Source organism: Salminus brasiliensis, chromosome 7, assembly GCF_030463535.1.
Source record: "Salminus brasiliensis chromosome 7, fSalBra1.hap2, whole genome shotgun sequence".
Lineage (NCBI taxonomy): Eukaryota > Metazoa > Chordata > Actinopteri > Characiformes > Bryconidae > Salminus > Salminus brasiliensis.
In genome coordinates this window covers 2,594,671-2,611,166 of record NC_132884.1, presented here as the reverse complement: position 1 = coordinate 2,611,166, position 16,496 = coordinate 2,594,671, and the positions used below count along the sequence as shown (strand labels likewise).

Here is a 16,496-nt window from a genome sequence, read left to right as displayed (position 1 = left end):
ACACAACCACCTCCATCAAACTGCAACGTGTCTGAGAGAGAGAGAGAGAGAGAGAGAGAGAGAGAAAGAGGGAGAGAGAGAGAGAGAGAGAGAGAGAGAGAGACTGACTGTTTATAATATGTGAGAGAGAGAGAGATTGAGGGAATAGTGTGAAAGTGTGTGTGTGTGTGTGTGTGTGTGTGTGTGTAACATCTTGTTTTAGCAGGTGTGTCATACGTGAGGATGGATGTCTAAATATAACAGGAGCACCCAGAAAGACAGCTTCTTTATGTTCAGCCTACACACACACACAAAACCACAGAAGGCACACACACACACACACACACAGACAGACACACACACACACACACACTTTTTAAGTGAACGTATGCAGACGTTTTTTTTCTCGATGAATCACACTCAGCTATATAAAAATCTTTTCATCAAGAAAGATGATCAATTGAGGATGAATAAAGAGAGGAACTGAGGAGAAGAGAAGAGAACTGAGGAGAAGAGAAAGAGGTTGGGGAGAAGAGAAGAGAACTGAGGAGAAGAGAAGAGAACTGAGGAGAAGAGAAGGAGGTCAGGGAGGGGAGAAGAGGACTGAGGAGAAGAGAAGAGAACTGAGGAGAAGAGAAGGAGGTCAGGGAGAAGAGAAGAGGACTGAGGAGAAGAGAAGGAGGTCAGGGAGGGGAGAAGAGGACTGAGGAGAAGAGAAGAGGACTGAGGAGAAGAGAAGAGGACTGAGGAGAAGAGAACTGAGGAGAAGAGAAGAGAACTGAGGAGAAGAGAAGGAGGTCAGGGAGGGGAGAAGAGGACTGAGGAGAAGAGAAGAGGACTGAGGAGAAGAGAAGAGAACTGAGGAGAAGAGAAGAGAACTGAGGAGAAGAGAACTGAGGAGAAGAGAAGAGAACTGAGGAGAAGAGAAGGAGGTCAGGGAGGGGAGAAGAGGACTGAGGAGAAGAGAAGAGGACTGAGGAGAAGAGAAGAGAACTGAGGAGAAGAGAAGAGAACTGAGGAGAAGAGGACTGAGGAGAAGAGAAGAGGACTGAGGAGAAGAGAAGAGAACTGAGGAGAAGAGAACTGAGGAGAAGAGAAGAGAACTGAGGAGAAGAGAAGGAGGTCAGGGAGGGGAGAAGAGGACTGAGGAGAAGAGAAGAGGACTGAGGAGAAGAGAAGAGAACTGAGGAGAAGAGAAGAGAACTGAGGAGAAGAGAACTGAGGAGAAGAGAAGAGAACTGAGGAGAAGAGAAGGAGGTCAGGGAGGGGAGAAGAGGACTGAGGAGAAGAGAAGAGGACTGAGGAGAAGAGAAGAGAACTGAGGAGAAGAGAAGAGAACTGAGGAGAAGAGGACTTAGGAGAAGAGAAGAGAACTGAGGAGAAGAGAACTGAGGAGAAAAGAACGGAGGAGAAGAAAACAATAAGAAGAGAAGAGAGGAAGTGTTTGCCACCTGAAGGCCGAGTGGCAGGCGTTTGTGTGGAAGAGGTGTGTGGAAAGCCTGTGGGTTTGCTTTCTGCAGCTGAAGGTGGGAGTTGGTCTCGGGTGTGAGGGGAAAGAGGAGAACAACAGGGCTCTGAAGCTTTTATTGTGGTGAACTGCACAGTGCTCACACTGGCACTGAAGAAGACACTCTGTCAGCTCCTCAGGAAGTGGGAGGAGGCAAATGAGGCCTGCAAATATCCTGTTGTGCATCTACGCATGTGTTATATCTGTGTGTGTGTGTGTGTTTGGGACATTGTGAGAAAATGTGTGTGTGAGAGTTCATTTTGTCACATCGTTGGTTAGGCCAAACCATTGCGCAAGTAGGTGAGAAGACCTCAAGAGGTTTGAGACTGATGCTTGTGTGAGCTGAATACAGCGGATGGATTTCGACAGATCTTTCCATCTGAGGGAATTGATGGTGGTGCTGGATCGATGTTGGGAGGCATCATGAGAGTAAATGAGAGCAAGTGAGTGATACTTCAACAACCCCTTAAACTCTAAAGACTTTCCATTCTTCACTCCTACAGACATCATACAGGTATCATCGGTTCACAGCAGTCTTCTGGACAACCATTTCTCAACAATACAGATTTAAGGGGTTTCTAAAAGCTGTGGAGAAGCTGGCACCATGCCGATCACTTTCGGAGAACTTAGCACCCTCACGACTCCACTTTCATTGGCTCGTTTCTGGGCTTTGCTCTGGGACTGCCTAACCTTCAGCCTGGCCGCCCCCATGTCCAACACGTTCAGCCAGTCCTACTTAACCACGTTCCACAACTTCTGCATGAGCACTTGGTGCCTCTTCTTCATCTTCACCTTCCTCATCGTGGCCATCAACTTTACCCAGTTCCACAGCCTGCTGCCCCTATCCTGGAAGAACCTGACTGCAACCGTGGCAGCTATGGGCATGCTCATGACCGTGTCGGCTACCTTTGCATTCCCCTGGATCCTGAAGGAGCAGCTCACCGATGCCAGACACAGAGTGGTGGCGGTCACTGTGGGCTCCTTCCTGGCCTCCTTCGGGTACGTGGTGGAGCTCCAGCTGATCCGGACGCAGGACAGCCAGCAGCAGCGAGGCTACATGGCCAGCGTCCCTGGATTACTCAAGGTTCTCCAGGTATTCGGCAGCTGTGTGGCTCTGGTTCTTCTGCTGGCTCAAGAAGGCAATGACACCTGGAGGATCATAGTCTCAGCTTTGGTCTACAGCCTCTGCCTGGTGGCTTCTCTGGGAACGGTGCTGGTGATGGTGGGGGACTGCGCTGGACGCTGCCCTGTTCCGTTCGACCGGGTGCTAGCTGGATTCAGCATGCTGGGTGTGCTCTTGTACATGGTGGCCACCGTAATCTGCATCAGCGGAGCTTTGAGCAACCAAAACGAACTTGTGCCTCACATGAGCGAGACGGTAATAGCCGGGATCACTCTGCTGGCTTATACAGTGGACCTGGCCTTCTCCGTCAAGCTGCTGTGTGACAGGAGTTAGGTGGGCCAGAGGAACAGTGATAGAACCAGGAGCGAGAAAGGTGAAAACCCGTGGATGATTGTGTGGATGTGGTGTTAGCTAGTTAGTTAGGACGTTTGTACTGTCAGTTAAACCAGTGGGTGTCGGCACCTAGAATCTATTGTGTTAATCTAAGTATGTTAATTATGATCATAATTATGAAATGTGGGGTCCTGCTTCTAAAGATCTACTCATACATGTATGGATTCAATTAAAATTGTCATATTTAATCAGTTAAAACTTATTTAGTCTGGTTTGTCATGATAATCAGGCTTGTTCCGGTTCTATCCCGGCCTGAGGGATATAAGGGAAATGGTCCGAGTAACTGATTACAGCACAGCTTTTAGTTTAGTCCCATAGGGTTCTGTTTTACTCACATTTCCTAACTTCTGCATCTCAGTCTGGTCAGCAATACATACTGAGTTGGGCTCAACTCAAAACCATTAGAAAGATTCAGTTTAGTCAATGGCTCCGCCCCCTCTATCTGATCCCATGTATTCATATCTGAAAGTCAGAACTCCCCATGTAATAGGCCTTCCTATCCCAGACTCCTGACAATGGAGTGCTGATGGTGTTGATGGGATTTGAACTTATGACCTCCTGAGTCTCTTCATAGACAGTCGTTCCACTCCAGAGCTGTTTAAGTCTTGCACGTTTCTGTGTCTGAGAAAGAGCAGTAAAGTAAATTAACACAGCTCTAGACCGGCCCTACGGTCTAAGTGCTGCTCATCATCAAGTGCGAGGAGGTCTACAGTTAAAAATCCCAGCAAGGCCTCTCCCGCAGTCCGCCGGCAAAAGCCTCCCCCAGTCTGGGGATGCCATGTGATAGTGGCGGTTCTAACCTGCAAACAATACAAATGACAACCCTTCATCATTGGGGTTATAATTATGCGTTGGCCTTATCAGACAAATCTTCAACTATCTGAGCGAATAATGAGACAGTCTATTTGTGTACCTTGTGGTTTCAGCACAGAGCGGTGCACCATTTTCTGCAGGCCGTGCAGATTTCTGCCGTACGTCACTGAGGAGGATGTGCCGTTATTTCTGCAGCACTGTCTACACCTCCAACGCAGGTCTCTCAGGGCGGCTTTGCAGCACTTCTAGGTAACAGATGTGAACTGAAGAGTTGAACCAGAGTTCGCACATACAGACCAATCACCACTAGATGGCAGCACATTCTTTTGCCTGTGGGTCATCTTCAGCTTTGGTTGTCTCGGCGGTGCCCAATGCCTCCTACTTTTCTCTCTATTTTTATTTTTTTTGGGTTCCAGGAAAGTGAGTCATAAGGAAACCACAGCAGTGACAGCAGTGACACAAGGAGTCTATTTTAGGGCCTGTTCCTCAGAGTTGTGAGCCGTTTTCTTGAGGCTTCTCATGTTGTGGAAAAAAAGGATTATTTATACTGTGAAATTATTCTTTTATTATTTACATAACCTAATTATAATACGATAAACGACAGCTTGCTAGTCACAAGACATGCAGAATTAGGGCAATTTTTAAGACGCTAAACCCAGGGTTTATTATTCAGTAATCAGTCCTGAGCTAAAACCATTGTGAGTCCCACAGGGTTCTGTTTTAGGGTTTCTGACATTGATGCCAATTGCGGCAGTAATGTAGTTCAGAGGGAGGAACTGAAGTTGGAATTTCGGCCTCTGTCTTTAACCCATCCGTGCAGTGAAAACACACACACACACACACACAAGTCTGGAGCGGTGGGCAGCCATTGCTTTGGCGCCCAGGAAGCAGTGAGGGTGAGGGGCCTTGCTTAAGCCCAGGTATTGAACCCACAACCCTGTCATCAATAGCCCGCTGAGCCACCACTGCCCCAATACTTATTAGGACTCTTTGTTATGATATTTAATGAAGAAATTAATATAAAATATTTCAAACGGCGGTCAAATCTCAAATCAGACAAAAAATGTATCTAAATATTTAATTATGGTAAATATGGTAAATTTTTCTCTTAATTCACTTAAAATGTTGAACAAAACTAAAAAAAAAAATACAATAATATAGTAATATTTAAAATCCACGTTTTATATTTTATTGTTGTTCATAAATGCCAAGTGGTTGAAAACGTCTCAACACCAGAGAGAGACATGTGTGTTTACGTTCTGATATAAACTGATGTAAACAGACAGATAGTTGAGGTGTGTGGGTTGGCAGGTTCTAGTAATCACACCTCCCCCTTGGTGTGAACAGTGATAGGCTGAACCGAGGGCCCGACTGCGGCCTGTCCAAGTTTGCAAAAATCCATTTACTTTAAATTTACTTTCATTAAAGCCACAAATGTCTGTTATTTTTCCAATCACCCGTTTTTGACCTTCCTGCAGTAAACAGTAAAAGTGTAGTGTCAAAACGTCAGCAGCTGAAAAAAGTGCTTTCCCATGACTCACTTTTCCATTCAGTCGAAATGAGCGGAGCAGAATCTGGAGCTGTGTTACGTCACACGTTCACTGTGAGGAGGAAATGTAATGTCTGCACTGAAATGAAATTCTCTTTGGATCAAACCTCGTGTCTCCATTTCTGTGTGACAAACAGACCAACAGAGGAGCTGCTTACTGGACCGTAGACTGACACTCATGAACGGTTTTTGCTTCTCCTATGAAGTGAAGTGTTCAGAGGTTTTCCTCCGACAGTGATGGAACACTTCCATTTGTTCTCATACATCTGACATAAAATCACTGAGCACAAATTATTTTGTAACGCTGACATGTTTTCAGTATGTGATGTATTTTTGGGTGTAGACGTAGAAGCATCTATTCAACCAAACTGAATAGATCATTTAGAGTCTGCTCCAGTACTGCAGTGGGCTCTCCAGCATCAGCCGGCATAACGGAGATCATGCTGTTAGACTCCATGCTGTTAGGACCCTTTTGGTAAATATATATATAAAATGCTAAAGCTCAGAAGTGAGAGGTGTGAGCAGACGTACTCTAACACAACTAATATATATATATATATTGCAATTTGTTTTACAGTATACAGATTATTGCAGCTTTGTTAAACACATGGATTGTGCTATATATATATATATATATATATATATATATACATACACAAATGTATATATAGTAGATATATTGCTATAGATACAGTAGTATAGTATAGTATAGTAGATATTTTACATAGAAAAATATTTTTAGAAAATTTGCATTTCACGTTTTATGGTTTAGCTAAATGTGAGTGATTGAGTGTGTGAGTAACAAGTCAATATTTTACGTGTAATTAAATGCACTTACCTTCACACACCTAGGACAAATGTACATACATTAAAATATATGTCAAAAAAATATTGCATTTACCAATATTTCACAATATATTTCCATATGTTTCCATATATGAAAAAATGCAATAATCTGTATATTTGTAAAACAAAAAATAAAAAATAAAATAATAATAATAATAATAAATGTATGATATTTTGTTAATATTTGACAATGTGTTTTTTTCCGTGTGTTTAACTTTCTCTATTCCAATCACAGCTGATTGCAAACAGTCTCATGTATTAGCAAGATAAGCTTTATTGAAATAATAGTCAACATATGAGAACAGAATACATTGTCATAAATGATATTTTACAAGATCAAATAATAAAAACAGGCCTGTTTGTGGAATTTATGCTGTTTGCTGATTTTGCTCACACATAGACTTCAGAACAGTTACCTTTATCGTTGATTCTGCGTTTTTGAGACGATTTTACCTTAACTATAAAGACAAAATACACATAATAATAATAATAATAATAATAATAACAACAACAACAATAATACACATAATAATAATAATCTAAAAAAAAACTTAAACTGCAAACAGGCTTTTGCACCACGTGGACGACACGACTTAATCGAGCACCGAATCGCTGACAGTTCGATGAGGCCGCAGTCGACTGGTGCGGCCTGGCCAGAGTCAATCCGTGTTGTTTCTTTTGGGAGCTGAGAGAGTCAACAGGCTCTAAAGAAGCAAAAGCAGCCGAAAACACTCGACACGGACAAGCTGTGGGGCTGCGGGCCACTTAATAAGCTCTGTCTACGGACCTTTACGCGCAGCAGGTTGGTTTTCAGGCGTGGGTTTGGTCGTGGGGCGATTAGAAAGCTGGGTTTGGCTGGAATGGGCATTATTGCATGTCCTGTTGAGGGAAGGGGGAGCTCAGCAGCACTGGGCTGGCTCTCTGTGTTTGGCTTTCTAAAGTGAAAACTAGCTTAATTTACTGAAATGTGGGCAGCTGTAGGCATTAAAGCCACACTGAGCTTTCTTTTGAACATTTTACTGAAGGGTTAATGTGGGTTGACTGGAGAGTAATGGCAAAGAAGCCAAGTTTTTATATATATATATATATATATATATATATATATATATATATATATATATGTGTGTGTGTGTGTGTATGTGGTCATATATGTTACAGTCTGTCTACAAACTGCTTTAAACTTTCAATTTGGGCATTAAAAGTGTCCATAGGTGAGAAATATACAAGGTTTTGCCTCTCTCAGGATGACCGGCACTCTTCATACAGGCCTAATCTTCATATCTTCACTGTCAGCAAAAACCCTCGTTTCCCTTTTTTGACGTGATGTGAATCTGACAGCTGTTCTTTACATTATGTCCAAATCCCGTGATCAGCTGACCAATAGAAATGCTCCTAAATGACTTTTAATATTTGTCCATTTTGAACGTTTCATTTCCCTTTTGGAGATCTGAAGTTTTCCCTGACGCCCTCGTATCTGTTCTTTGATACTGAGCATTTCGGTTGAAGTTTGGGGTGTAAACAAGTCTCGTATTTCACCCCCAGCTTCATTTAGATGACCTAGAGTCTCCTGCTGGCCTCTACCTTGAGTGATCGGCCCACGGTGAGCGCTCAGAGTTGACCCCATTCGAGGGTCAGGTCATTGCTTTTAGTTGGAGGTTGGTAGGAGTAGAGGTAGGGGTGGGTGTGGGTGTGGGTGTGGTAAGCACACAGCTCTAGTTATTATAAGGCCATCAGTTTATGATCTCGGTCTCTGTGCCAGGCCTGTACGGACGCCAGCCCTAGCCCGGATCCGATGCTGAAGGAGAAGAAGGAGGAGGGTGAATGGCACTGAAAGCTGGAGGTAAGCACCTTCCGAGCTCCACTACAGCCTGTGCTGCTGGCTTCTTTCAGGGGAGCCGAACTGACCGACTTGCCTGTCGGGAGGCAGGTGAGCTTTGCACAATAAGGCCATGTTTGTGATGTGAGTGCATGGACGTGGCGGCCTTATCACCTAATGCCGCACAGATATAGGCTATGGGTCATTTACAAGTCAAACGCAGGCCGGCCGCCTCGGCTCGGTCAGAAACCGTTTCTCTGTAAGCAAATCGTTACTGTTCCGGAGCTCGGCGGCGTGCCGGGATGTTTCTGCCCTTTTCAGAGGTTTGTCCAGGCCAGGGTGTGTTTGCCGAGGGTTGTCTGCTTCTTGGATGGATTAGTTGTGGTACGGGTGAACTGCTGCTGATTTACCCACCCAACGTTGCTATGGCAAACCGCTCAGGTTAGGGGACGGAGTTAATCTTTGACAGCGTGCTGAGTGTAACAGGGTTTCTGTGTCAGATCATGAGGCGTTAATGTGACTTACGTGGGCGAGGTCCAGGCGAAGTCCCAGTCGTAGAAAAGCAGATGACTTTTAATAGCAATGACATTTTATTATGAACCAAAAGTTTGGACACCCACATTTATTACTGCTTAAAATGCCTAAAATCAGAATAAGCTGCAGATGAGTAGAACAGGGTTCGAGAGGGTGCTGGAGGAGCCTATATTATTTAAGGGAGTGGGATCACCATAGTCAGATGCAAGGAGATCTCAGGCCTTCAGAAAGAGGGTTGTAGAAGGTTGTAGAAGTCTGGGAAGGGATTAAAAAGTTCCACTGTATGTATGTATGTATATATATATATATATATATATATATATATATATATATATATATATATATATATATATATATATATATATATATAATGGATATAATTGGATGATCACCACCCAACCTCATTCACAGCACCCCCCAACTCATCCCAGAAGTATTTGATTGAGCACCAACCATCATTCCAGAGAATACAGGTCCTGCTAGGCCAGATGGGGCCCATGTCTAACCTCTCCTAGTCCCATATGTGGGGCCAACATGGGCCCCTAAATGGGCATGTAATCTAGGAAGGCTTCATCTTGCAACTTTAGCTCTCATTCCCACTATAAGGAATAAACTATATACTAATCATAACAGTTCGGGTTTGAGAGCTTAGCACGCAAAATATTATCATACTGACCCGTTTTGCACTAACAGGAAGTAATGAAGGACCGCTGCGCTCCAAGCCCTTACATCGGTATCCACCATTATTTCTAAGAATTATTCTAGACGTAATTAGCTCCTCTCGTCCTGTTTTGCATTGCATTGTGGGATATGCGTATCCATCGTAACCACACTCTAAGGGTGTGCATTGTGGATATTTGAGTATACTCAGCTCTGACACTTCCATCTATACTACACACTAACTCCCAACTGGTTAGTATTAGTCATTGGTACAGACCCAGATTTTCACACCACATGCCTGTGTATTAGTGTCCTCCAGTGAGCTACTGGTTACTGCTGTGCAGTTGTGTACGAGCTTGTTGACAGGGTTTCTATAATTGGTTAAAGAAATCTGTGTCGTAGATTGACTGACTTTGCTGGCAGTATCCTCAGAAAAGCATGTTTTGGTGTAATTTAGCACAAGAAAATAATAAAAATAGCATTTCTGAAGGGTCACCGCACTGTGAGGTTTGGCGTTCTAGTGTTTGAGCAGGGAAACGGTGCTGGCCTGCAGGCACATGTGCTGGATTTAGGTCTAATAACATTTACATTGTATTGCAAGGCACATATAGGACCTGCAGTATGAACACAGTACTCTCACTTTGACCACATTGTACAGCTCTAGTGATGATGTAAGTGTGTGTGTGTGTGTGTGTGTATGCACTCTGAGTACAGTCTTGATCTGGGCTGGCGTCTGCTTCAGTGGGCACCACAACATTGCCCAGTTACAGCTCTCTATTTTAAGCCTGCAGTGAGAGGGTCTCTTTGTACGAGTGTCGTGTTCAAAAGGTGTCTTGATGGCGATGGTCAAAAGCCAACCTGCACCAAGAGCCCCTCCAGCTTCAAGTACGGCTCGGCTCGACCCGCCATCCTTTAAGATCCACGGAAGACAAACGTCCAGACTTTTTACTGTCCTGCACCGAAGTGGTGGAACGAACTTCCCCTGGGTGTCCGAACAGTAGAGTCCAACGCTCGCTGTCCTCGAACCCAGACTCTTCAAACCCTCCTCTTCTGAGAGTACTCAGGCGAAGAGAAGAGTACTATGGTCTCCATATTGTCTTGTGTTTAGTAGAGTCTAAGATTAGAGGAGCTTTGAATTTTTAGTCTATTTAAACTAGCTGAGGTTCTTCTTGAGTAAGTTGCTCTGGATAAGAGCGTCTGTAAATGTGTCCTCGCCTTATTGGGCCGTGACTGGGCTGTGGCGTCCACATCACTCTGCGTTAGTGTGTGTTAACCACAGCCAGCTGTGCACTGTCCAATCTGGCCCACTCTGTTCTAGCTAGTTCCGCCTGTCCATACACACACTCCCTCTCTCTTCTACCTCTTAATTGATTTTTATGGCTTTTAAGCCTGTTAGCATTGAGTGCTGCTGCTCAGGTATCGGATAGCTTTCTACAGCCTTATCTGATTGGTGCCCCCCCCACCCCCGTCCCCCGATCACTCGCTCGCTCACTCTTTCTGCCATTGTCTTTCCGAATTGGAATGACAGTACCTCTTGATCTTAACACAAGTGGTCTTGAGATTGTAGATGAGATCTCGGAGCTTGTTATCGTCCACAGTGTCTGATTAGATCTTGGTCTGATCCTCTTGGATGAGTGTCAGGTACCTCATGAATGCTGTTCGTGGCACCTCTGGAATGGTAGCAATTCAAATCAGATACTTTATTGGCTTTGTTCCATGGTTTTGGCCTCTTGAGCTGTGTTATTATGCCTACACTGTATTGACAAAAGTATTGGGACACCTGCTTATTCACTGTGTTTTCCGAAATCAATGATATTAAACAGAGTTTCTCTTGTTTTTTTGTTTTAACTGTCTCTACTGTCCTACTAGATTTTGAGTAGAGCACTGCTCTGAGGATTTGATTGCACTTGATTGCACCAAATCATCAATGAGGTGAGAATGTTGGATGATTACCACCCAACCTTATTCCCAGCACCCCCCAACTCATCCTAGAAGTATTTGATGAGCACCAACCATCATTCCAGAGAATACAGGTCCCGTCTAGGCCACATGGGGCCCATGTTTAACCCTCCCTAGTCCCATATGTGGGGGCAACATGGGCCCCTAAATGGGCATGTAATGTAGGAAGGCTTCCTCTTGCAACTTTAGCTCTCCCAGTCATGCTGACTTGGCTCGGCTGCAGTGTTTGCAGTTCAGGTGCGACTGGTAAAGGCTGTTCCGGAGCTGACTGTGGCCTGCGTTTCCTGCCAAACTGCCACGAGCTGGGTAACGAACCGTTGAGCAGATGAAGAGCTTATAGAGAAGAAGAGCTGCAGGCTTATCAGCAGCGCAGAGGAGCAGCAGCGTGCTGAGGCCTAACACCTGTTCACCCGAGCAGAGTGCACACCTGTGCTTACCTGGTTATATAACAGGGCCTCACACCTGTCCAGGTGGGGGGGGGGGAAGCGTTGCTTTTTCAACTGACATATCGACCAGTTTTCAACACACACTCTCCTCAGACCGTGCGGAGATGTTATGTGGACTGTTATATGCTGTTATACCTGTAATACACAGTTAGCGACATGCTACGCTAAGCTCAAGCTGATTGGCGTCTGACTACGGCGAGTGCAAACCCTGCCTGCTTCTCTCAGATCATCGAGGCTCTTTTCTTTGGGGGAGTTGGGCTTCAACTTTATACGATAAAGGAAGGAACGTTATACGAGAACTATGTGAGAATCATTTCTTGCTCCTGGGCTCCCCCTACAGTCGGGGAGTGTAATTCCTGCTTTGAGCCACCACTAAAGGACATGGTCTTTTTGCATTCCTGGCCGAGCTGAGATGCAGAACTCCCACTGGCAGTGAAAGAAGCAAGCAGGCTGAGGCGTTATATTACTAGAGTTATATTACTGCATTTTTGGATTTTGCATTAATATATTTTTATAAAAATACACAGTTCTGTAGCCAGTCATGGCCTCCAATGCCAATGATGTGCATTCTGAAGAATATACACACTGGCTCAGTGTTGTGGTGTGCTATGATGCTGTATTCGATTGCATTGCATAATTTTGCATGGTCACAGGTGATCCACCTGATCAGCAGGTGACGACTGTGTACTTTGACCCGACCTCGCTCTGATGGCGGACGGACGGACGGACGGGTAGACAGACAGACAGACAGACAGACAGACAGACAGACAGACAGACAGACAGACAGACAGGCTTTCAGGGCAGCCATTAGAGCGGTAGGCGGGATCGGTGAGTAAGTGGTCAAACAGCATTCACTCCACCTGAAGCAGAGTAGGCGGTCAGAGGGCTGATCAAGCGTAAATGAGATGCGATAAGATATGCAGCCAGACCTGCGGGACCTGTTCAGGAGAGAGAGAGAGCAAGGAAAATGTGTTTCCTCATTCTTCTTAATAAGTCCCAAGAATGAAAGACTTAGAACACACACACACACTGGGGTAAACTGGGTTATATAATTTACCCAACACAAGATAACCTAAATATATATTTGTATAGTGTTTTTATTTTAATTTATTTTAGTATTTATTTTATATTTAATTTATTTAGTTATTTTACAACTGATGTCACAAAGCAGCTTTACATTATAGATAGATAGATCACTTTATTTATCCCACGGGGAAAGTCAGTTTTTACAGCAGCAAAATCAAACAAGAGAGCAGCATAATAAAGGCACCTAAAATATTAGTAAGAAGTGGCAAATAGGAAACAGTAAACCTGACTATAAATACAGCTATATTAATAAATACAGCTATAATATACATAATATAACCCAATTATATAATAAGAAGTACTAGAAAAAGTGATTGCAGTGCAGTAATTACATTAATATAATGTAGTGATGTAAGGCATCCTGGGGTATCAGTACAGAGTTTTAAAGTGGCAGTGCAGATGACCGCTATGTGGCAGTAAGAATAAAAGCATAAGGAACCCTGATCAGCAAGCCAGAGGCAGAGAAAGCGGCCTGGAAAAACTGAGAAACACTGGAAACGGCAGTATTTGAGGTTCGTCACGTTCCAGTACTGAACTCTCAGTATTCAGCTATCACCACTAGCTGCCAGTGAGCTATTACACCATGTGGTTCGATTCCCAGTCTGGCTGCGCTACACCAATACGAGTCCTTGGGCAAGACTCCCAACACTGCATTGGCCCACCCCTGTAATACAAGTAACCTTGTTGTAGGTCGCTCTGGATAAGAGCGTCAGTAAAATGCCACAAATGTAAATGTTAACCACTTGGTCGCCAGGGTCTCGAAGGGTCTCGCTTCTGTCTATTATTTTGCTTTGTTTAGGTCAAGTGCTTTAGCGAACCCAGGCCTGTGTACATCCTCATCCTCATCCTGAGCCATCTTATCTCGCCGAGCCTGACGGAGGAGCGTGCCGTCTCAGTATGAGGGAATGAAAAATGCCGTAGTGGCTTTTGTTATTGGCCGTGGTATTTATGCCTGAGAAATGAATTCTCTCTCTCTTTCTTTCTGTCTCTCTCCCTCTTTCTCTCTCTGTCTTTTGTCCCCATTAGGACCACTGCTCTGAAAAGCTCTTGAAAAATAAATTAGCAGCTAGGGATGTGATCGTACAGCACATTACAGTTACACACTGCAGACTCTGGGCTGTCCGGTTAGCTTCTGAGAACACTCCTCACTGCTGTGGTCTAGAAATAATATCCGTTAATGGTGCCTAGAGGGCGCCAGAGGGAGCTCTGGTGGAACACAGCGGTAAAAACAAAGGATTGGAACTGGAATAGGCTTGGGGGACATGGTAGTAGTGTGTTGCAGGGCATAGCTCAACTGGGTTATGTAGAAATCAGAACCTGACTGGTATGAATTTTGCAGGTGATGCATTTTTTCATACACTGCACCGTAGCTACCCCTAGCGCTAGCAATGCTCTCGGCAGTAGGAGGGTAAGGACTTGGGTTAGGGTTAGGGTTAGGGTTACATGTCCCCTCCGATACATGTAAATCCAGCCACCGTCATCGCCTGGCAAATGACACGCTTGGGGGGAAAAAGCTCCTTCTACTGAATTTTAAGTAGAGCATTGCTGAGAGGATGAGGATGAATGTTGGATGACCACCCAACCTCATTTTCAGCACCCCAACTCATCCCAGAAGTATTTGATGGAGCACCAACCATCATTCCAGAGAATACAGGTCCCATTTAGGCCAGATGGGGCCCATGTTTAACCCCTCTAGTCCCATCACTGACCCTGATGGGCATCCATAAGTGGGGCCAAATGGGCTCCTAAATGGACATGTAGTCTGGGATGGCTTCATCTTGCAAGTTCAGTGACCAACACGGCTTCAAAGGTGATAAAGGTTATGTCCTTTATTTTCGTCCCTGTCCCTCCGACCCTTACATAATCGTGGATTTGTCTTAGACAGTTTTACTTCTCTATTGCAGAAGGTGGGAGGAAGCTCTGCGTAATGCAATAATAACTGTTTAAAACTGCCCACAGCTCTTAAAGCAGCTTTACAGATTTCCTCTCCTGGCCTGCCTGTGGTCGGATTACTGTTCCACCATTTGGAGACCTTTCTTGCACGATATACACCAGCAGCCATAACATTAAAACCACTGACTGGTGAAGTGAACAACACTGATGATCACTGATGATGCAAGAAACGGTCAGTTTCAGGTGAAGCAAGGAATGTTGACGCTTTGACAAGAACCAGACTGCGATGTCTAGACTACTGGGCCATCAGAGCATCTCCAAAACATCAGGCAGGTCTAGTGGGGTGTTCCCAGTATGTAGTGGTCAGTCCCGTAGGTTGTGAGGTGGGGCCTTCATGGATTGCTTCAATTAGCCTTTAGCCACTCATTAGCTTGCCGCTGGTTCACCTGTTGTACTGACCACTGCACACCAGGAAAAGCCCAACCAGGCCTGTTGGATGTTTTGGTGGAGATGTTCTGACCCAGTCGTCTAGAACATCACAGTATGATTGGACAGGAGCCACTGCAGATGAAGATAATAATATTTTTCTCACTTCACCTGCCCGTGGTCCTAATGTTATGGCCAATTGGAGTGTGTTTAAATGTGTTGGGTTGGTTGTGGCGTCCCAAAGATGAAAAATGCTCTATTCTTTGCAGCTTAGTTTTAATATATATATATATTTCCAGAAAGTGAGGGGACTTTAGTTCTCCATGATCTGGATACTTTTAAAATTCTCATTCCTTATGGACAGGGACAACGACCTGAATCTGTTACCGTTAAATTTCTTTCTGCCCTCAGGCTGATGATGAAAATGAACGAGCAGCGTAGCTTAAATCATGCTTACTTCCACGTGAACCTCTGAACCTGGCTGCCTGCTAGTCAGGTGTAATTGCGCAGAGCCTGATTCGAAACCAAAGCCTCCACCCAGAAGGGCTAATTGTCCAGCGATCCGTCCGTTTGCGTGCGGCTCGTGAAAAGGACGCTGGAGTGCTTCGCTTTGTCAGCGGGACGTTAATTAATGTTTGGACACCTGATTCCGGCCGCCGGCTTTTGTTGCGGCTCACACCTGGGCCTTCGCTGCAAACGCTGCCGGCCTAATGAACAGCCACTCGAGCTGCAGAGAAAGGCAATGCATGCTAATGGCTGACACAAAAGGAAGTGGTTAAGCTAAGCGTCCTGATGGTCTTGCTGTTATGAGACGTCTGATATGAAGGGAAAGGAAAGGTTTGATGAATAAAGCTCATTTCCAGAAGACCCTTCATTTCTTATACGGAGGCAAAGAAGGAAACGGTCTTTCTGATGAGGCGTTTTTTACATTGTAGGCGAACAGGTTTTTCCAGCACTTTCCGGGACGTGTGCCGCTTGACTGTACAGCTTAATGACCACTTTAGTGACCTCTGTGAGTCAGCCGTGATAAGCCAGTCGGCACTAAGGCTCCCCGACTGTAGCACAGTCAACTGCTGAACTCTGGAAATCATTATATATATGTGTGTGTGTGTGTGTGTGTGTGTGTGTGTGTGTGTGTGTATGCATGCATTTACATATCCACCTGACATTCAGGGACCAGTTATCCCTGCCCCTGTTGATGTTGTTGAAGTGATCTAGCACAAAGGGGCAAGGCAGGATGGCCAATGAGAACTGAGGTAATTTGCATATATCAGCCTTTTATTTATATATATATATATTCATATTCCTTGGGCTCGTTTAAGGGTGTTACAATTGAGTTTACACTGTATGTCCAAATGTTTGTGGACACCCTGTCGAATGAACGCATTCAGCTCATTCATAGTCGCACCCATTGCTGACATAGATGTGCAAATGCACACAACACGGCTTGTCTAGTCCCTGTATAG

General features: G+C 44.7%; 2 protein-coding genes across 5 annotated transcripts in view; both read left to right on the top strand.

The window, feature by feature from the left end:
* The first annotated feature begins 1,744 nt into the window (after positions 1-1,744).
* LOC140559319 (myeloid-associated differentiation marker homolog) lies at positions 1,745-5,964 on the top strand. Of its 2 annotated transcripts, none has more exons than XM_072682797.1 (2): positions 1,745-2,982; positions 3,934-5,964. In XM_072682797.1, exon 1 carries the CDS (start codon positions 2,091-2,093, stop codon positions 2,940-2,942), a length of 852 nt encoding a protein of 283 aa, XP_072538898.1. In that variant the 5' UTR covers positions 1,745-2,090; the 3' UTR covers positions 2,943-2,982; positions 3,934-5,964. The 2 variants fall into 2 exon arrangements, with proteins under 2 accessions (XP_072538898.1, XP_072538897.1); XM_072682796.1 differs by having other exon boundaries at positions 3,929-5,964.
* Positions 5,965-6,873: 909 nt separating this feature from the next.
* The window catches only part of LOC140559792 (testis-expressed protein 2-like), a 42,342-nt gene continuing 32,719 nt past the window's right edge, over positions 6,874-16,496 (top strand). The window contains exons 1-2 of one of the 3 annotated variants that reach the window (XM_072683427.1): positions 6,874-7,012; positions 7,970-8,050. The gene's annotated coding sequence lies outside the window, so the exon portion shown is untranslated. The remainder of the gene's footprint in view (positions 7,013-7,969; positions 8,051-16,496) is intronic. The other 2 variants (XM_072683425.1, XM_072683426.1) reach the window with 2 other exon arrangements.

Bases quoted from the DNA above. Each gene is read 5' to 3' on its own strand.
- LOC140559319 (XM_072682797.1), top strand. From the start codon at position 2,091: ATGCCGATCACTTTCGGAGAACTTAGCACCCTCACGACTCCACTTTCA.